This window comes from Tauraco erythrolophus, chromosome 5 (genome assembly GCF_009769465.1).
Source record: "Tauraco erythrolophus isolate bTauEry1 chromosome 5, bTauEry1.pri, whole genome shotgun sequence".
In the NCBI taxonomy this organism is placed as follows: Eukaryota; Metazoa; Chordata; class Aves; order Musophagiformes; family Musophagidae; genus Tauraco; species Tauraco erythrolophus.
Genome location: NC_141469.1, coordinates 25,087,879 through 25,106,994, shown reverse-complemented (window position 1 = coordinate 25,106,994; position 19,116 = coordinate 25,087,879). Strand labels below are relative to the sequence as shown.

At 38.4% G+C, this 19,116-nt stretch overlaps 1 protein-coding gene across 5 annotated transcripts in view; it reads right to left on the bottom strand.

Moving 5' to 3' along the window:
- Positions 1-19,116, bottom strand: part of CTNNA2 (catenin alpha 2) — a 492,413-nt gene that overhangs the window by 59,106 nt on the left and 414,191 nt on the right. For all 5 annotated transcript variants that reach the window (XM_086612567.1, XM_086612566.1, XM_086612568.1 and 2 more), the window contains 3 exons: positions 13,537-13,629; positions 13,108-13,264; positions 9,561-9,761 (listed from right to left, as the gene is read on the bottom strand). In XM_086612567.1, the coding sequence (XP_086468693.1) occupies positions 9,561-9,761; positions 13,108-13,264; positions 13,537-13,629 (451 nt within the window). The remainder of the gene's footprint in view (positions 1-9,560; positions 9,762-13,107; positions 13,265-13,536; positions 13,630-19,116) is intronic.

Sequence of the window (19,116 nt, the reverse complement as noted above, 5' to 3'; positions counted from 1 at the left end):
AATGACATGACAGTCTAAAGGTTTGGACTGATACACTGCTAGAAGTTGAAGGAAGGATCCCTGAAAAATCTCATGCAGAGAATCTGTTCCTAATACACAGTTGTGGATGACAAAACAATAAAACTACCCAGGATGATTGGTGGTATTGTAAGCTGAGACTTATCAGGGGAGACTAATAAAGCGAAAATCCATGAATGACTCACTACATTAAACAAATTATGCTCTGTTAGGAAAAAAACCCAGCCGTTATCCACATTTAAGAGGTTTTAGTAAAAGAAATTCACAAACCTATAGCTTAAAATTTCAGAGTTTTGAATGAAATTTCTTCTAGACTTTTGGTTTGGTCTAGTTTTTTATTTTGTTTGTTTATTTATTTATTAGCCCATTATTTTACTTAATTAACAAAAGAATGAGTTAATACTAGGAAGTTTAAGTATTTTAAAAAGATATTTTAAAAATGATCCCTATGGGATATCTGACCTATTTTGTCGAAGACAGTACAGTTTCTCAATTTAGTTTGAAGGAAGAATAAGGAATCAAACATAATACCTAGTTTAGCTCGAAGTCTTTGTCAAAGTCTGTTTTTAGAAGCACCATAAATTCCTTATCAGAAGATTCTAAATATTTCAAAAAATGTTTATTAAACCCTGGTCTGACATCATGTAATAATTTACAACATTTCAGTCATGGTTATTATATTGCTAATTAAAAAGAAAAAGCTTTATAAAGCTCTAATGAAATAGTATACAATATGTAACAGTATTAAACCAACTGGTTTTCAGGGAAGCAGATTTGATTTAAATATTTTGTTGCTTGGGCTGATGTATGCTTCCATCTACATATCCTCATAGCACAAACTGTGCATAGGCATATCATGCATACACATACGTATATGTCGTGGTTTAGGCCGATCCAGCAACTAAACTCTACACAGCTGCTCTCTCACTCCTTCTCCAGTGAAGTGGAGAGGAGAAAAATATAATAAAAGAACTGAGGGACGAGACAAGAACAGAGGGAGCACCACCAACCACGATCCCGGGCAAAAGTAATACTCAGCTTTCTTAAAGCAAAGCAATTTATTAGAAGTTACTTAAAAGGACAAAGGGAAACAAAACCAATTACTTAAGAGGATAAAAAGGAACAAAGCCAGATCGTAAAAACAACACCCCTCCACCCGCCTTTTCTTTTCTTCCCGGCTCTACCTCCCCCCAGCAGCGCGGGGGGACAGGGAATGGGGGAGTGCAGATCAGTTCATCCCATGCTGTTACTGCCGCTCCTTTCTTAAAGGAGAAGGAGTCCTTACACCATTGTCCCTTGCTCCAGTGGGTCCCCTACTCACGAGGAAAATCCAGAAACTTCTCTAGCGTGAGTCCTACCAGCAGGATGCAATCCTTCCGCATCGGATTGCTCCAGTGCGGGCTTTACCGCAGTCTCGGATTCTTAAGGGGTTGTTGCCACTCGCTCCGGTGTGCGTCGTCACACAGACTCTAAATGCGTAAATGCTTCTCCACCTGTGCCCATGCTTCACGACTGTCCTCAGGCTCAGGCATCTCCTCTAAACAAAACACCTCCCCACTGACGGAGGTCATCCCACGGACTCTAGATGCATACCATCCTCAGACCCAAGCATCTCTTCTCCAACGTAGGTTCTCCATGGGCTGCGAGTGGGTCTCTGTCTCTGCCCCACTGAGTACACCCTGGCTGCAGGGGGGACGCCTGCCGTCTCACCACCGGTTGCAGGAGAAACTCAGCTCCGGCACACCTCGTCCCGTTCCATCTTCACTGACCTGGTGTCGGTGTGGCCGTTTCTCTCAGATCTCAGTCCTCTCCGGGTGAACTCGGCCTGGTGGGCACCCCAGCAGCGGGGCGCTCCCCAAATTCCCCAAGTGGCTCTGCTGCCACCATCTTGAGCTGGTGGTGCTGGCCCAGCGCAGGCAGCCCCTGGCCAGGAGCGGGGGCAGTGCCCTCCTCCCCTCTCTCCTTGCTCCTGGGCAAAGCACCTTTTCTGGTTCCTTTGTCCCAGCGAAAATAGGGCATTTCGCAGAGGCGCCGATTGGCTCAAACCCCGAGGGGGATGGGAGTCCGATCTGGTGGCCAGCTCCTGCCACCAGAACCTCCCCCCCACATCAAACCATCACAATATATTAATAATATTTTGGTTGTCATGGATGAAGACATGCCATATATAATTATGTCTGTGTTTTACATCAAGGGACTGGGTTTTCAGAGTGTTTTCCGTTCTGTTCTGAGAAAAGCGGTCACCAACTTCTTTTACAGCTAAATACTCATCAGTAAAAATGTGAATACTCATCAGTTCTGGATATCAAATCCTACACGCCTCACGTTGGTCACTCAGGAAAGAGAAAAAGCAAATTTAGGGCAAAATTTGCAGAATGCTGGTTTAAGTGCTATGGCATAGAAAAGGATGAAACATCACTGTCTGAAGAAAAAGACCATTTTTTCTCTTCAGGTTGCCTACCAATTCACTTTTCCTCTGATGAAATCGTTAAAGGATAGATGTAAAATAACGAATACTCATGCTTTATGGCATTTTGTAGTAAACACAAGACTTTCAGGAAGAATCAGCCTTCACTGCCAATACACTGAATCACTGGTTTAGCCACAGACTGTAAAAATCAATGTTCTCAGGGTGCCTTGAATTTATGGCCAAGTGCTGACCCTTTGGCCCATATGTGTTAAGTCAGTCTTCTGGCACTCCACTGAAGGCTCCTACTTTATCTGTGGCTATGTGCAAGTACACAATATAGACATGGTAATGCAACACTTTCAGGAAATGTTGGATTTGCTCCTGTGCAGTATGGGCGAGCTGTACATTATAGAAATTAATGGGATGCCTGGAGTTACATTACCAAGTATCATGAAATATAGACACATTTAAAAAAAACCACACCAAAACCAACAAAAACCCACAAAAAAAAAGTATCAAACTTTGTCCTGATTGAATTGTCATTCTCAGAAAGATAAAATGTCAGGGGGGAAGGAAGGCAAGCAGTATCTGCAGGGAGGTGCCTTGTGGCCAGCACAGCAGGCAATCACGTAATAAAAAGGTACATCACAAAGCAGACAAAGAAGGATAACAAATGATGGCAGCAGGGACATACCTGTCTCACCAATTTCAGACGTTTCACTCAGTCTCCTGACTACTCCTGCAAATAAAGACTACCTACAGCGAGTAACCTCACAATATTACTACTACTAAACGGAACTCCCTTCTGGTTATTACTTCAGATAAAAGCTAGCTGCAGCTTTTCAAAAAATCCCCTCAGGAACACAGTTGCGTGCTGTTGGACAAAAAAAATGGTTTATGTAACCCTAGCAAAACACTCCTTCTTTTATAACTTTAGTTATAAGTTTGTGTATATCTGTATGTAGGTGTGTGTAGGCAAGGGGGTGCAAGGAATGCCAGTGCTTTTATTTTTAAAGATCATTGTACAATTCACACTTATCTTCACAAAACATTCTGTTGGAGCTAGTCAATATTCACCGCATTTTTCTCTCTATGTTGTCTAGACTTGGTATTAATTCTTTTTCTACCTCCACAACCATCCTCTTTACTTTAAAAAAACGACTCTTAAGAATACAAGATGTTTTTGAGAAAAGATTTGAAGAGAGACTAAATAATGACGGTCTATGAAAATGGATACTTCTATTATACTAATCTACTATTCATTATGCAAGGTGTCTGGTGCATCCAAAATAGATAATCCTAGTCTTTTTAAAGTCTCCTGGAGTTATTTTGCCTTCAAATCCTCATATTTATTTAATTTTTTCATCCTTATATCTTGACCTTCTTCCAGTTCTGGGAGATCTTTAGATTGTGGAGATCAAACCTGAAACAACTATTCGGGGCATTCAGTGAATATCCTCCTTAATGTACAGGCTAACATCTCTAAACATTGATACAGGGCTGTTGTGCATGGAAAAGGTATTTTTCCCCAGCTGTCCATAATGATGCCGTATTTTTTTCTGAGGGAATGAGTTAGCTCAGAGCCTTCCTGTCAGTGTAGGTAATAGAGTTCGAATTGTTCCACTTACCTAGAGAAATTAAATAAAATTATCTTTTAGCATTGTCTTTCTGATAAGGAAAATTCCCTACTCCCACCAGCCAAACCAGGATTTTCCTTTTGGCAAACTTTGCTTCTGTCTGTTCACCCCTTAATTAATACATTATGCAACACCAACCACAGTGCTGACCCCTGAAGCATCACAGGATTCATCCTTCTGCCTGCTGAGAGATGGTCATTTATGCTTTTCTTGTGACTTGTAACCAGTTCTTAATCCATCAAAGGCCTTAACATTCACTCCACGGTTACCCATCTTCCAAACATCTGTGTGTGCCGGACTTTATGAAAGGCCTTTGAAAATCTAAATCAATTATATTATATTCTATTTTTAAACTCTAAAAGTGGAGACAAAAAAAATGCTTTTTTAAGCTTTTGGACACCATACTGACTTATTCATCTCTATGTGTCACATTTAATTGTTTATAATACATTTTACATGATTTCTTACTGTATTCCTCCGCATATTGAAGGCAGTCTCTCTGCTTAAAAATTCTTTGGATCAAACCAAGAGCTGATGGAACATAATGTTAGGTATTCGCTGGTACTTTTGTAAAATACCTTTTTTTTAAAATAATGTATTAAATGTTTTTTGTTGGTGACACCTTGACCTTTGAATTTCAGTTTAGCAAAACTTTGAAAAAATACTACAGTGCTTTGCAGAATAAAAGCCATAATTTCATAAAAAACCTTGGATAAATGATCTCATGTTCTCAGGATGATGGCACCCATAAGTTCTACTATAACTATCTGAAACTCCCATAAAATATGGATTTAACATAATTTATTTTTTAAATAGGTTCCATTTCGCAATTTTTAGCTCTCCCTCAGATTCAGTATGGGTTTCTTTGATTACAGCTATGCTTAAATTCATCTTCTTGCTTCTACATTTTGTTTCCCTTCATACCACTACTGAAAAATCCATCTTGATCACAATGTAGTATTAGCTTTGATAATATCATTGAGCTGCCTTTTTCTAGTGATAAATATCTTTAAAGTTTGTCCTACTTACACTGATAAAACTCTCACAGGCTTATTGCTGAATTGCCAGAAATACTGATTTTGAACTTTAGTCCCTTCTGATAAAGACAAAATAAAAAATTTAAGTCAAAACAGAAGTCAGAGAGCAATCTATTTAAAAACAGCTAGTTACCAAGTTATTAAGACATTTCTAAAACATGCTAAAAGCTGAAACTCATATTTCTGATTTGAATAAGACAATTTCAAACTTCCAATGTCTATCGGAGGAGTGACTAATCCAAGTACTACTAGCTTCCAGGATGGTTTCCAGGCATCCCAATGCAAACTGAAGAGGAAAAAAAAAAATACTGGAAAGCTTCCGCAGCCCTTCCCAGGTGGTTCTTGTCCCATTTGTTCTGCTTTTCTCCTTCAATTCCCATTCATTCCCTTTCATTACAACCCTGCAAAGTCTACTCAAAGTCTGCCCAATTTAAATTCAACTCTTTGCCTTTTAAAGAATTTCACAGCTTTTTCTCCTCCCTGCATCTCAGAAATCTTGGAAAAACAATATTCAATCTCGTTGTCTGTTATTTAATTTATTTCTATGGACAATTCTTTTCACCTGTTTAGAAATTCATGTTTATTCCCTTCAGTTCTTAGAGCTTCACAACCAATTGCTGAGTAGACTTCAATCTCCTCCTTACTAAAGGCAATGAGATACTCTCAGCTGGTCCCATTCACTGCTAGGACAGGTTGCTGAGCAGTATGAAAGATCTCAAAACTAACATGGAAATTGTTTTCACTGTTTTCTCTTTTTTATTTCCCTTCACATTCTTCTTTGCCTTTACTTTCTCCTCTCTTTTAATTTCCGCCCTTCTCTCCTTCCTGTTTTCATGGACCATCTGTACTAGGATAACTTCATACCTGTCACAAATACTGAATGCCAATATAACGTTTAACAAGAGCCATCAGCATGGCCCTGCCTACCGATCCCTGGACTGTGTCTGACTCCGATTACCCTCACTGGGTCTGATCCTGACTCCCACCTGTGGGCTGACATCCCAGCCTGGCCTCACGTCATCCCTTGCTCCTAATGTCCAGGGCTGGGGCTGCCACCACTGGCCCTTGCCCTTTAGGCAACCAAAGCAAAGCTATCAGTAAAACTTCACAGAGCTCAAAAAAGCAAACAAAAAAAATTAAACCCTGGAGCTCTGGTTTACTCCTGCACACAATTAACATCCACTAAAATCTATGAGTTTTGTGTTTGTTCCCAGCAAGCCCTGTAGACTCTGTGGTTTTATAAGTTTCCGTCTTCGATTTATAAGAAAGTCAGCAAGTGAGAGTCAAGTTTCTATTTGGTTTTAGAGGAAAATAAAAGTACGCAATTTTAAAAAGACTAACTGATACGTCACTCTCTAATACTGCTGTCAGAGATAAGAATCGAGCCTCTACCAAGTTCTTGGCTAGAAAGGCAGTGGGATAGTCAAGGGCAGGCAAGAAAGCACTAAAACACTGAAAAAAGCCACCCCATATATTCTAAAGGCTGTAAATGAAAACAACAAACAAATAAAACTTTAAGGTGAAACTAGTTATTAAAGTAAGGTTTGCATAGTTTCAATTTCTCAGAACCTACCAATATCACTTTCATTAAAGATTAATTTTCTACCCTCCAAAAAAAACATTAGCAAGGTGTTTCTCTTTCCAAGGCATTGTATCTGTAATTCTGCACTATCTGTGGATCAAACATATGAAATCCCTGGAAAAGGGGACTTATCAGAGGCTTTCCTTGTCTGAGCTGACAGGAAAAGTAAATAATAATTATAAGAGAAATGTAATGTGCTCATTTCCTTTTTGTTTTCATTTAACTAAATTTTTTCCAGCTTTCTAAAGCATTTCATTTAAAAATAAATGAGGGTTCAATTAAAAATAAGGAAGAACAAAGATGAAAAAGAGAAGGCATTCATCACTGTGTTTCTCACAGAGATTTTGATATGTGCATCTGTGGGTGGAGCCTGACTCCAGATAAATCACTCTCATCATTCCTGAGTGTTTGACAAAAATCTGAGTAAGATCTCAAGGTGACGAACAGCATGAATATATAAATATACACATGTATTCATAGATTCCCATATCTCTATATCCATAGCTACACTGATGCATATGTAGACAGAGACCATTTCTGGGGGAGAGGGCAGAGTATAAACAGGCAGGGTACAGAATGGCATAGAGTGGTTTAAATACCATTTTCACCACTTTATTCTAGGATGACAAAATGAGTCAGGATATTCTACCTTTTATAATCAACAGTCATAGAGAAATAACAATCAATGCCTTTGTAAACGGTCTGAAAAGCTGCAGATAGAAATTGTGCTGTAATATTAATGATCCAGATCCACGTCTGGCATAAATTGTTTTAGTTTCATTGAATTTGGGCCTATTCCGTCTTCTGAACTTCTGTTGCACAATTTGTACATGATGTACAGTTCTTAACATTTAAAATACGATTTTTTCTTTAATTTTATTTTTTATTCCTCACAAGTTTACTTACATTTTACAAAATAAGTAATAACTTTGACTTTGAGGGACTCAGTCTGAAATATTGAACCCCAGTATTAACAAGTTAATGTTGTCAAGATGCACTTGGTCCAGAGTTTCTAGCACTTAGATATAATTCAAATTATATCAAAAAGTGGATTAAATACAGAACATATTTATTGTGTCTATTATTGATCTATATAACTGTGCTTCATAACTGTTGAAAAATTATTAATAAAAAATTTTACAGAACATTAGGTCAGAATTTTAGTTGAATCAAAAGCCTGAAGATATGTTTTGTTTTGCTTAATAAAGAAATCTTAGTGACAGGAAGAATTCTTCAAAATTGCTCCTTAACGAAAAGGAGACTTTAACACAAGAGTGCAACAGAATATTTTACCATATCAAACCAAACAGATTATTTTCTTTCTGTGAATTTCACTTCATAGACTTTTTAAAATAAGCTAAATTTACAGTGCTCATTCCATTGATCTCTTAATCGGTAGCAAAAAATAGTGAGACCAATAAAAACAATTATCGGATTCACTTTTGCTTCTCTGACCTAAAAACCACATGACATAGAATCGCTAAACTTCGAGGAAAAAAAAAGCAAACCTTATTGCGTTGTCTTCGAGCTGCACAGAGGCAAAACCTGACCCTCTGGGTTCAGCCAGAAAGTTAATTCCTACAGGTTGGTGTGAATGTACGAGCATCGTGAGTGTTCAAGGCACAACTTTCTAGTCATAACCACAATCACATTAATCCACACTTCAGCTCTAAATTTCAATAAATCTTAATGAAAGGCCAGAAAAAGAAGAAATTCTTCGTTTTGGTCATTGGCATTTATCTATGCATATAGGGCTTGGGGTTCCTATTAGGACTAAATATAATAAGCTGAGGACAACAATAATACAAGTAGTATATTAAGTCATCTCAACTTTTTTGTTTTAGCTCATTTTGCTGATTTTTGTGCTTAAATCTAACACAGAGGTTGCCAGAGCTACAACGGTTTTTGCCTTTTCATCACACAGGGAGATGTCTGGGTATTTTGTTCCTTCTAAAATAATCTTGATGTTTTTACAGCCCAGATGAGCAAGTGCAGCCACATAGCAGAGGATCAGCTCAGACATTTTCAGACATCTACACTAAATGCATCTATACCCTAGCTGGTCACTTGTGCAGTGTGTGGAGACCCAGTCCGTAAAGTCAGTGAAATTCAAAGCATGATTCATCTGAACAAATTGTAGACAACTGCTTTAAGATGAGAGCACTTCATAGTACCGCCTGCACTGAACAATTCAGAGGCACATAGCAACAGATAATACTGAGTATAAAGGAGTTTAAAATGACTAGCTTAGATGTAATCACCTACACATAGATGAATGCAACCCCTGCTCTGTGAAGGCAAAACCAGGTTTAAAAAAATAAAATGTTTTCTCCCAGTTTACACATCTAGCAGACTTATTTTTTTATATCATCAATTTATTTTATATAATATATATATTTTATATAATCTAGTAGACTTTTATATTTTTTCAATCAGGTAATACATTTTCAGTTGCAGAAATGTGTTTTCAATGGAAAAATTATTTTGTTTAGAAACACAGCTTCAGTCACCAAGTACATTCACCTGCACAGACCACAGAGTAATGTTTGTAACGATTTTCTAGAGACACATCATACATCATCAACCGTCTCAGAAAGAACGTGAAGAAAAGGCTTTGTATTATTCACTCAAGTCATTGAAACCTCGATGAAGTAGACTAGCCTTGATGAGTTACTGAATCTCTTCTCCTATGCAGCTCTTGTCAATATGACTTCTGCAATAGCATTGAGTAGAAATAAAAAAACCACTCATGGTCATTAATTTGTTTGTTTATATCTTGTTTTCAAGCACAGGTTCCCCTCAGAGTTACAGATTTCAGAGAACTAACTGAAAGTTTTAAGCAACTTAATATTGAACAAAATTTCGATTAAGCTTACCAGTTTCAGAGAGCAGTTTTGTAGCTTCCAGTACCTTCTCAGTATAAACTCCAGTTTCATAGTTTTCCATCTCTGCATTAATAATGTGAATAACTCTGGCGGCACGGCCTCGGATGGCACCTGCGGTTCTGTCCAGTGTATCGACATCACCCTCTTGGAGAGCAATCACACACTTATTCACATCTTCCAGAATATGGTTTTCTGGAATGTAGGAAAAAAATAAAGGCTCATTTGGTTTCATTCTCCCTCATAGCAAAGCTTAGTGATTTGGGTAAATGGCAAATGTTCGTACGTTAAAAAATTGATATCTGCCCTTACCCTGTTCTGCTAAAAAAAATATCATTCTGTGATATTATGCCACATAACTGTAAAAGTCCCAAGTGTGATATTTATCTTCAAAAGGCACTGGGCTACGTCCTTTCACCTATACTGCAAGTATCAACCTGTAACGCTTTGAAAAACAGTCACATTAATTTCAAACATTACACCGAATTCTATTGTAATGAAAGTGTAATAAAAATCAATTCAAAAAGGAAAGTGGTCAAATATTATGCAGATGCTCTAATAAACAGTTGGGCAATTTTCTGAAGATGAATTTACACGTTCTCATAAACGTTTAATACGTTTGGTTCATTTGTGTCTAAATAAGTTAGAAAAGAAAATAAATCATTTTGAAAAGACAATAGCAAATGGCCTTTGTAGATATAGCAAGGAGCCCGTGCACAGGCAGTTTATCTCCTTTACTCCACCTATGCCAGAGATTAAACTGTGAATTTTTCATGACACACAGTATAATTATATGTGCCTGTGCATATTCTGAAATACGAATCGACAACAGTGATTCTGCTCAGCTGATGTAGTATCAAGAAGGTTTATTGAAACCTTGGGAGTTGCATTGTTTTTTCTCAGCTCCAAATCAGGCCATCTACTCTCACGTGCTGCAGTATCATAGTTTATATACTATTCCCAAATACAGATAAAGTGAAGGGATGAAGCAGATTTTGACTAGCTCAGACATTATTTCCCCGCAGCCACTACAGTTAAAAATCATTTCAATAATAAAACTATGCCCAAATTTCTTCTTTGAGCAATTTCACTCTGAGAAACTGAGCGACTCTAAACAGTAACTTACTTTTCTGTAACAGACACCACTAAAGTGAAAATGAAATGCTGTCCTTTGTAGCAGTGATAAACAAAACAAAATCAATCAGTTCACCACTGCTTTTTGTTAATTATCCTTGGCCACAAAATCAGAATGACATACCAGTCTTCGCTGTTAAAAGTCGCAAGGTTGGCTCACTTGAGGGCTTCTGAAATGTTTTACATGACATCGAATTTTGAACTGTAACAGCTCTGAATGAAAAATGAAAGTCCCTGAGCTGTGAATCAGAGTAACTTGCAAGGCAGAATTCTTTGTTTAAAAAACCTCTCTATCCACATTTCAAAAATGTTGCTTTGCTAAAAGATTTCTTCACTATTTCCTCCTCACAATCTCCATTTTCTTTACCATGGCATAGCCGATATTTTGCCCAACAAGAAGTACTTTCTGAACATGAACAGCCACTGCATTTGGAATATAAAGTAACCCATTAAAATTACGGTTAGCCCTCTTTTGGTAGCCACTGTAATAATAAAACATACCATCAACTGTGACACTCAATATGAAGAGGAGGAGGTGTCACTTCATGAGGTATGTTTAACCAGACACCAGCCCATTTTTAATGCTTCACTAGTTTAACATTCAAAAATAAAACTACTCTGTGTAAGTTGAGGCTTTCGAGCTTTCAGCTAGGAGCAACAAGTTTTCTGGAGACATGAGATGTTTTCTCATTTTTAATAGATGGAGATGTCTACGGACAGTATTAGAAAGAAATCTAAAAACAAATACTACTTCTTAGCTGTCTTGGGAAGATTGGATCTGAGTCAAGACTATGTCAGAAGAAAACATGATTTGAGAAAAAAAGAAAATAAAAACGTTATCCATTCAAATAACTTCTGGGTTTATGGATACAAGCACTCGGAGTGAACAAAGTCCTTAAACAAATAACCAAATGGCCATTGAAATGTGCTTGCCATCTCTTTGGCTTGAGAACTGGTTCTGCAGTTCACGGCTTGGTCTGCCCTTTCATTGTAGAACTAGATCTGTTGAAGAGTGCCTGCCACATTCAAATCTCAAATAAAAATCTACATGCTACCAGATTCTGAAGTACTCTTTTATTCTGAGAGTTCATTTTCATCTTCTTTCATGGCTTGAGGTAAGCACTACCAGTGGTGTTGAACAGTGGAGTGTAATTATACTACATCAAATCATTTCCCTTTTACTAATGATAGTGGACTACAATCAAACAAAACAAAGAGGAGGGGAAAAAAAATTAAGGATTTTTCTTAAAGGATAAATATCTTTTTCCAAAGATCTTAAACTTTTACTAGGAAATTTAGGAAATGTCAAAGAAAAGACTTTAGAATGAAACATAAATTTATGGCCAAGCTATCACCTGAAGTTTGATTTTTCTGTGATGTTAGCTTCTAGTAAGCTCAGCACACTTGCCACACTGTATATCCTTATTCACAACAGCAAAACTCACCTTTCAATCCATAATAGGAAAATTAGTTTTCTGCAGCAGACAATTAAACCAAGACATGCAGTACTTGGCAATTATAGTATTCATTGTGTATGCCTATATTACAACAATACACTCTGCTACAAGTTGTAGCACTTTACGAGGAGGATGGAGAAAAGACTGTGACCCAAGAAGTCAACGTCCTTCTCTTCTCCATCTCTTCTTTACGTAAGGGCTAAGATACTTTGTCTATTTTTGTAGAAGAGCTTGCTTTGCATTGTAATCCTTCCAAGAGAGGTCAGAGAAGTGCAAAGATTTGCTGGTTCTTATACCACTCTACTACTTCTCTCCGCTTGGTTGCATTGTTACGCCAACAGCTCTGGGATTCTGAAGTGCTTTCCAGCTCTTCGGAAATGTACACACTGGTCATGTCCTGACAACATACCTAGATGGGACTCATTCATGTACAGCATTTGCCTATTTCCCTTCTTCCTATCCCTCTTCATGGCCTGGTTACCTGGTACAGATGATCAGCGGGCAGGACTGTATGGTACATCTGCCCCACTTAGACATAGCTGAGCTGAGCAAAGCTACAAAATAAAATACGGAAAGTTCATCTTTCCTCCTTTTGCCTACAACTGCATAAGGACTCTAACAGTTTTTACAGATACTGTCAGCTTGTCACAGGTCTGCAATAAATTTTTAAAAGGTGGACAAAATCCTACTTTGTGCCTGAGATGAAATAAAACCTCTCTAGAAATAGAAGCACAAATAGGATGCTGTTTTCTGGGAGATGAAAAGCTAACCATTGCTACCAGGGATTAATTGGCACGGCTTGGTTGCTCCTACTGAGTGCAGATGATCAGCATTCCAATAAGGACAGAGTAAAGGACTAATGATGCTTTAGTAATAATAACTTTTCTCTGCTCTGACCCATTACTTTAATTTAGCGGTATATTTTTAGAAGAATCCCTTGATCCCAGTACCTGAAACGGAGAGGAAATCATCCACCGAAGTGATGTCATCAACAGCTTCAGTGAGAACTCGGACTTGTTTCTCCCACTGATCTTTAAAGACGTCCATGTTGTCCTGTGCTACTTTGCTCTGGGGTCTTGCAGCCAATGTGAGCGCGGCATTTATTACCTGTTATTCAAAATAATTTGTTACCAGGAGGGGAAAAATTTCTTCACAAGGGAAAGAACATATAGATTATGGACTGTGCTAAAAATACTGCATCCGATATACAGATCTCAAGATACAAATGTATTTTTCACAGTTCATGGAAAGCAGACAACAATGTAATGACAAAGGCAAGGCTATAATCTTCGTCTAGGCTGCTTTCCCCATCACAGCTAACCGATGCTTTTTAATGCCAAAAGAGTTCCCAAGTACTTTTTAACAGGAATCTCACTTACCTGTGGGCACAGACTATCAATCTGTGTTGCTGCCATACGGACTAACTTCACACCTTCTTCATTATTCGAGATTGAACAAGCCAGATTTGCAACCTGCAATGAAATCAGCAGAATGAGAATCAAGTCTTAGGCAAGTGGGCCACTTCATACCCTTCTCTCTTCTTATTGAGCCTTGCCTGGAATGAAAGAGTTGCATACAAGAGGAAAGATGCAGCATCTTCTGTGCCGGTGAACAGAAATCCACGTTGATTACGTCCTTACTAGCAAACTGAACTAGCCGCCTCCATTGTATTTTTCTCAAAATCTTCCTACAATGTCAAGTGTTTCACATCCTCCTCTGTAGTTTGAAAATAATCTACTGAGAAGTCGTACGGAGAACGTAGAGCATTCAATTATCTATAAGTTTCCTTTCCTCACCATTTCTTTTTGCTTTTCTTAATTGTGTCCATTATGAAACTAGTAATCAGGCTCATCCATATGCTCTGAGCTTTGCGACATGAAGAATCTTTGATGTCCTAACACATGGAATTGTGCTTTTGAGCCTATAAACAAAACCCTGATATCTTCACTGATACTGGGAAATTACATATTTCTCAAGTATCTTCATTGTTTCAGATCCTGACGGTTTTATGCATTTTAAAATAATTTTAAATCTCAGGTGGACCTCTAGTTTTACATGATTGTCTACCCTAGAGTAAAATGTCCATTATCAAGAGTATCGTAACTTGGTCATGTGAAATTTCTCTGTTAAAAGCCTTATTCTGCCATGTATGCCTGAAGATCCTATTCAAAGATGTAGGTATCTACATGCACTTGTTCTGGTATAGCTTTGAGAAGTCTGAACTGCACAAGACTGCCAGCAGTTTGGATACAATCATAGAATCATTTGGGCTGGAAAGGACCTTAAAGATCATCTAGTTCCAACCGTCCTGCCATGGGTAGGGACACCTTCCAATAGATCAGGTTGCTCAAAGCCTCGTTCAGCCTGGCCTTGAACAATTCCAGGGACGGGGCAGCCACAACTTCTCTGGACAACCTGTTCCAGTGCTTCAACACCCTCAGAGTGAAGAATTTCTTCCTAATATCTAATCTAAATCTCCCATCTTTCAGTTTAAAGCCATTGTCCCTTGTCCTATCATTATCTGTCCTTGCCAAAAGTCCCTCTCCAGTTTTCTTTTAGGCCCCCTTTAGGTACTGGAAGGCTGCTAGAAGGTGACCCTGAAGCGTTCTTTTCTCCAGGCTAAACAACCCCAACTCTCTCAGCCAGTCTTAATAGGAGAGGTGCTTCAGCCCTCGGATCATCTTTGAGCCCCTCCTCTGGACTTGCTCCAACAGCTCCATGTCCTTCTTCTGTTGAGAGCCCCAGAGCTGACCACAGCACTGCAGGTGGGGTCTCACGAGAGTAAAGTAGAAGGGCAGAATCACTTCTCTCGACCTGCTGGCCACATTTCTTTTGATGCAGCTGAGGATATGGTTGGCTTTCTGGGCCACATTTCCAACTGCTGTTGAGCTGCTCATCAACCAACACCTTCAAGTCCTTCTCCTCAGGGCTGCTTTCAATCCACTCTTCTCCCAGCCTGGATTTGTGCTTGGGGTTGCCCCGACCTATGTGCGGGACCTTGCTCTTGGCCTTGTTGAACTTCATGAAGTTCTCACAAGCCCATCTCTCCAGTCTGTCAAGGTCCCTCTGGATGGCATCCCTTCCCTCCAGCGTGTTGACCACAGCACACAGCTTGTTGTCAACAAGCTTGCTGAGGGTGCATTCGATCCCACTGTCCATGTCACCAACAAAGATGTAAAATAACGCTGGACCCAATACTGACCCCTGAGGAACACCATTCATCACTGGCCTCCACTTGGACATTGAGCCGTTGACCACAACTCTTTGAGTGCAACCATCCAGCCAATTCCTTATCCACCAAGTGGTCCATCCATCAAATCTATGTCTTTCCAGGTTAGAGACAAGGATGTCGTGTGAGACAGTATCAAATGCTTTTGGTAAGTCCAGGTAGACGATGTCAATTGCTCTTCCCTTATCCACCAAAGCTGTAACTCCATCATAGAAGGCCACCAAATTAGTCAGGCAGGACTTGCCCTTAGTGAAGCCATGTTGGTTGTCACCAATCATCCCCTTAATTTCCATGCGCCTTAACATAGTTTCTAGCAGCATCTGCTCCATGATGTTGCCTGGCACAGAGATGAGACTGACTGACCTGTAGTTCCCTGTGTCTTTCTTTTATCCCTTTCTAAAAACGAGGATGAACACAGATGAATGAGATGAAGACAGGGAAGATTTAGGGAGACACCTGAGTAAGGTGTAGCAATCAGACCGTGCCTCCAGACACTGCAGAGCTGCACCTGTGCAGCTCAGATGCAAGTGGTAGAGTATGTTTTCCCAGCTCACTCAGTGCTTTTTGAAAAAAATCCATTCCCAAAAGCTTTGTGCCAAGTCCATAAATCTGCCATGGGTTTTCCAAACAGCAATTCACGTCACAGTGCACATAATTAAGCTCATCAGTGATATATAAATCACAAAGGTACATTCTGGGAGGGGAGGATACAAGATTTTTTTTTTAATCATCCAAAAGTATGGCTCTTAATTCTAATCTACATTAAAACAAACTTATAAAATTTTAAATATGCTTCCTTGATATTATTCACTGTGCCTGAAGGCATAACTATCAGTTGGAAATGATTCATGAATTAGTTCAAATACTCCCATCTTTCCGATTTCCCTCCAGTCTCCCCTTGTGGTATTAATCTGTTCTCGTCTCCAGTGCACACTGCCACATTAGCCCTGGTCCATCTGTTCTGCATAGAACCTACTTCACTTCACAGTTATGTAGAACGTGGTTTGCATATATCAGGGTGCCAAAGCCCAGAGAAGAAAAGAACCTAAGGCTTCAAACAGTCTTGCAGGCATCTCCTCCCCGAGATTTTATCATAATGTTGTGATTTTTATTTTCGTTTCATGGTGAGACAAATGAGTTAGTCTGTTTGTTAACAGCCTTACAGCGCTCATGTCGAAAATGTTCTCCTAAGCTGACATCTTCCAATTAATTTACCATCTTCCCTTAATTTACCATTTTCTGTAGTCACTTCTTTGCACACATCAAACAGATCCCTTTAATCTTCATGAAAAACAAAAGCTAAGCAGGATAATAATTAGAATGCATTAACATGAGTGGAAATTACAGACCTTAAAAACTAAGAAATGGTATTAAGTTCAGCAAGAGCCATCTTCCTGTATTTTAAATCAAAGGTTTTTCAGATTGCCCTTTCATATTGTGATTACCCTGATGAAAATCTGTCCAAATGCTTCAGATGCACCATATATCTCACTTTTTCTCAGATAGCAGTAAGACATGTGACTGAAAGGGGCTGGGTGCCATGAAATGGCAATCAAATTATTAAGCAGGTCTTTGAGTTCTCTTGGAACAAATTTTTGCAGAAGAAAAAAAAAATTGGTGAAAATAAAACTCATTTCTTCTCTGTTAATTACTCTTTCAATAGAATCTGAGGAGATAATATTTGTAAAGTGTCCTGGTTTTCCAAGGAAGGATACAGACATAGAGAAAACTTTTTCTCCCTTTCTGTAAAATAATTTAGAGTTCAGTACATTGTTTCAGATGTTACTGTGTATACAGAAGGAGTACACATTTAATCTATGGCTACATTAAATATGCATCAAAAAAGCATTGCAGTTACCTATTTTTTTTTTTTTAAAAAAAAGATACATATCATGTATGTTCCTAATCTAAGCAGTTTCTGTGGTATATTTCAAGTCTTGTATAAATACAGTCCTGTACCATCAGCAGTCAGAAAGCAATAATACTTTCACAAGGCACCAGGGAGTAAGCCAGCCTGTACCGTGGGAAGATCTGATTATGTCAAATAAGCATAGAGATAAGCAGATGCTACAAAGGTAGATGCAATCTGGATAAAATTTAATTTAGCACTACATATCAGAAATATTATGACTTTACCTAAAACTTATTTTTAAAACATGGCAAGAAATAGACATCACTGGCTAAAGCCTGTATTTCAATGCCATCATATAAGCATGGATCTGTGAAACAATACAAGTTTTAAGTGCACTCAATCACCAGATATGACACTATTTAATTATTTTGATTGACTTGGTTATCAAATACACAATCAAGTTATCTTCAGTTAAGATTCTTGGCACAGCAAGGCCCGTATGAATGCTCTCCTCTCAGCTGATAGAAACTGTTACGTAATTCAACATGCTTTAGCCTGTTATAAAGTAAGCAACTTCAGATATTTTTCCTACCTAAAACTATGACTGAAAAAGCTTAGATCCAGTTCCACCCCACTTAGTTGAGACACTTTGGTTAGGTGCCAAACTAATCTCTTTAGATAATGGATAAAAAGAGAAAGGCACTTCCAGAGACTGTTTTAGATCTTTGGTTGACTCTCTGATCCTCTAGATGTGTCTAGTTTATTATTTAATCTTAGATTACAGGTGGCCCTGATGATTGTTGAAAAAGCTATTCTTGAAATAAAACAGGTTTTAATGATTGATTATAACTTGTTTTGCCTGTGCATATTTAATGCAACACACTTTGCAAAGAACCCAGACTCTTCAAGGTTGGGAATTCATTTAATACGCCACTCTTGAGTTGGATGGAGCAGATAGCTTGGAAAGGAAAATAAAAAGGTTTTATGTTATCGTAGCTGTCAATTTGCCAAAACTTTGATTTGACAGCCTTTACCTTTACGCTTCAAGGCTCTGTCTCCAACAAAGCATTGAAGAGGAGGTTTCATGAGAGGCTGTGGAAGTAACCAGGTAATTAATTTTTCTTTTTTTCTTTTTTTTTCCTTCCTTTTTTTTCTGTTTACTAAGTTTCTTGCGCATACCGAATTCACTGATTGCCTAAACAGAACTTAAGTTTGTATTAAGATCAATGTGAACTGTCTGAAGAATATTTATATGAATAAATAAATTTTAAATACCAAAATAATGAACTGTGAATCACCCTCGAAATCCATGGAGAACTAAATAACAGTGAAACGTCTGTGCAGATAAACATTATTGTCCAGAATTTCAGGTCTGCTAAGCTACTCTTACACCATCAAAACAATTGCTAAACACCTTAAACCTGTGCTGCAAGAGCATGGAAAAGTAATGAGTAAGGAAATAATACTCCAGCTCCAGTGATGCTGTATTTTCTGCAATCACCAAAGCCATTGAATCAATATTAAAATTGGGGAGGTGAAAAGGTGCATACAAACGCCTTCATTTTAATTTCCTATCAGTGGCACTGATAGCCAAAGATGCAACTCTGCACCTTGCTTGGTATCTATCTTTAATCATGCAAATAGTTTCATTAGTTTCAGTTATTCAAAATATATGCAGGATCAGTCCCAATAAAATGTATTTGCATGTATTTCAGCCTCAAGCAGTTTTGTGCTGTACAGCAGATGAGGGTGGGGAAGGACTTTGTTTCCAATACAAATCTTTACTACCATTGTTGAAAGGACATATCATGGACAGGATTTATCTAAACATATATTTATATGGCAGCTGGAAATGTAAGTACTGTATGGATAGGCAAT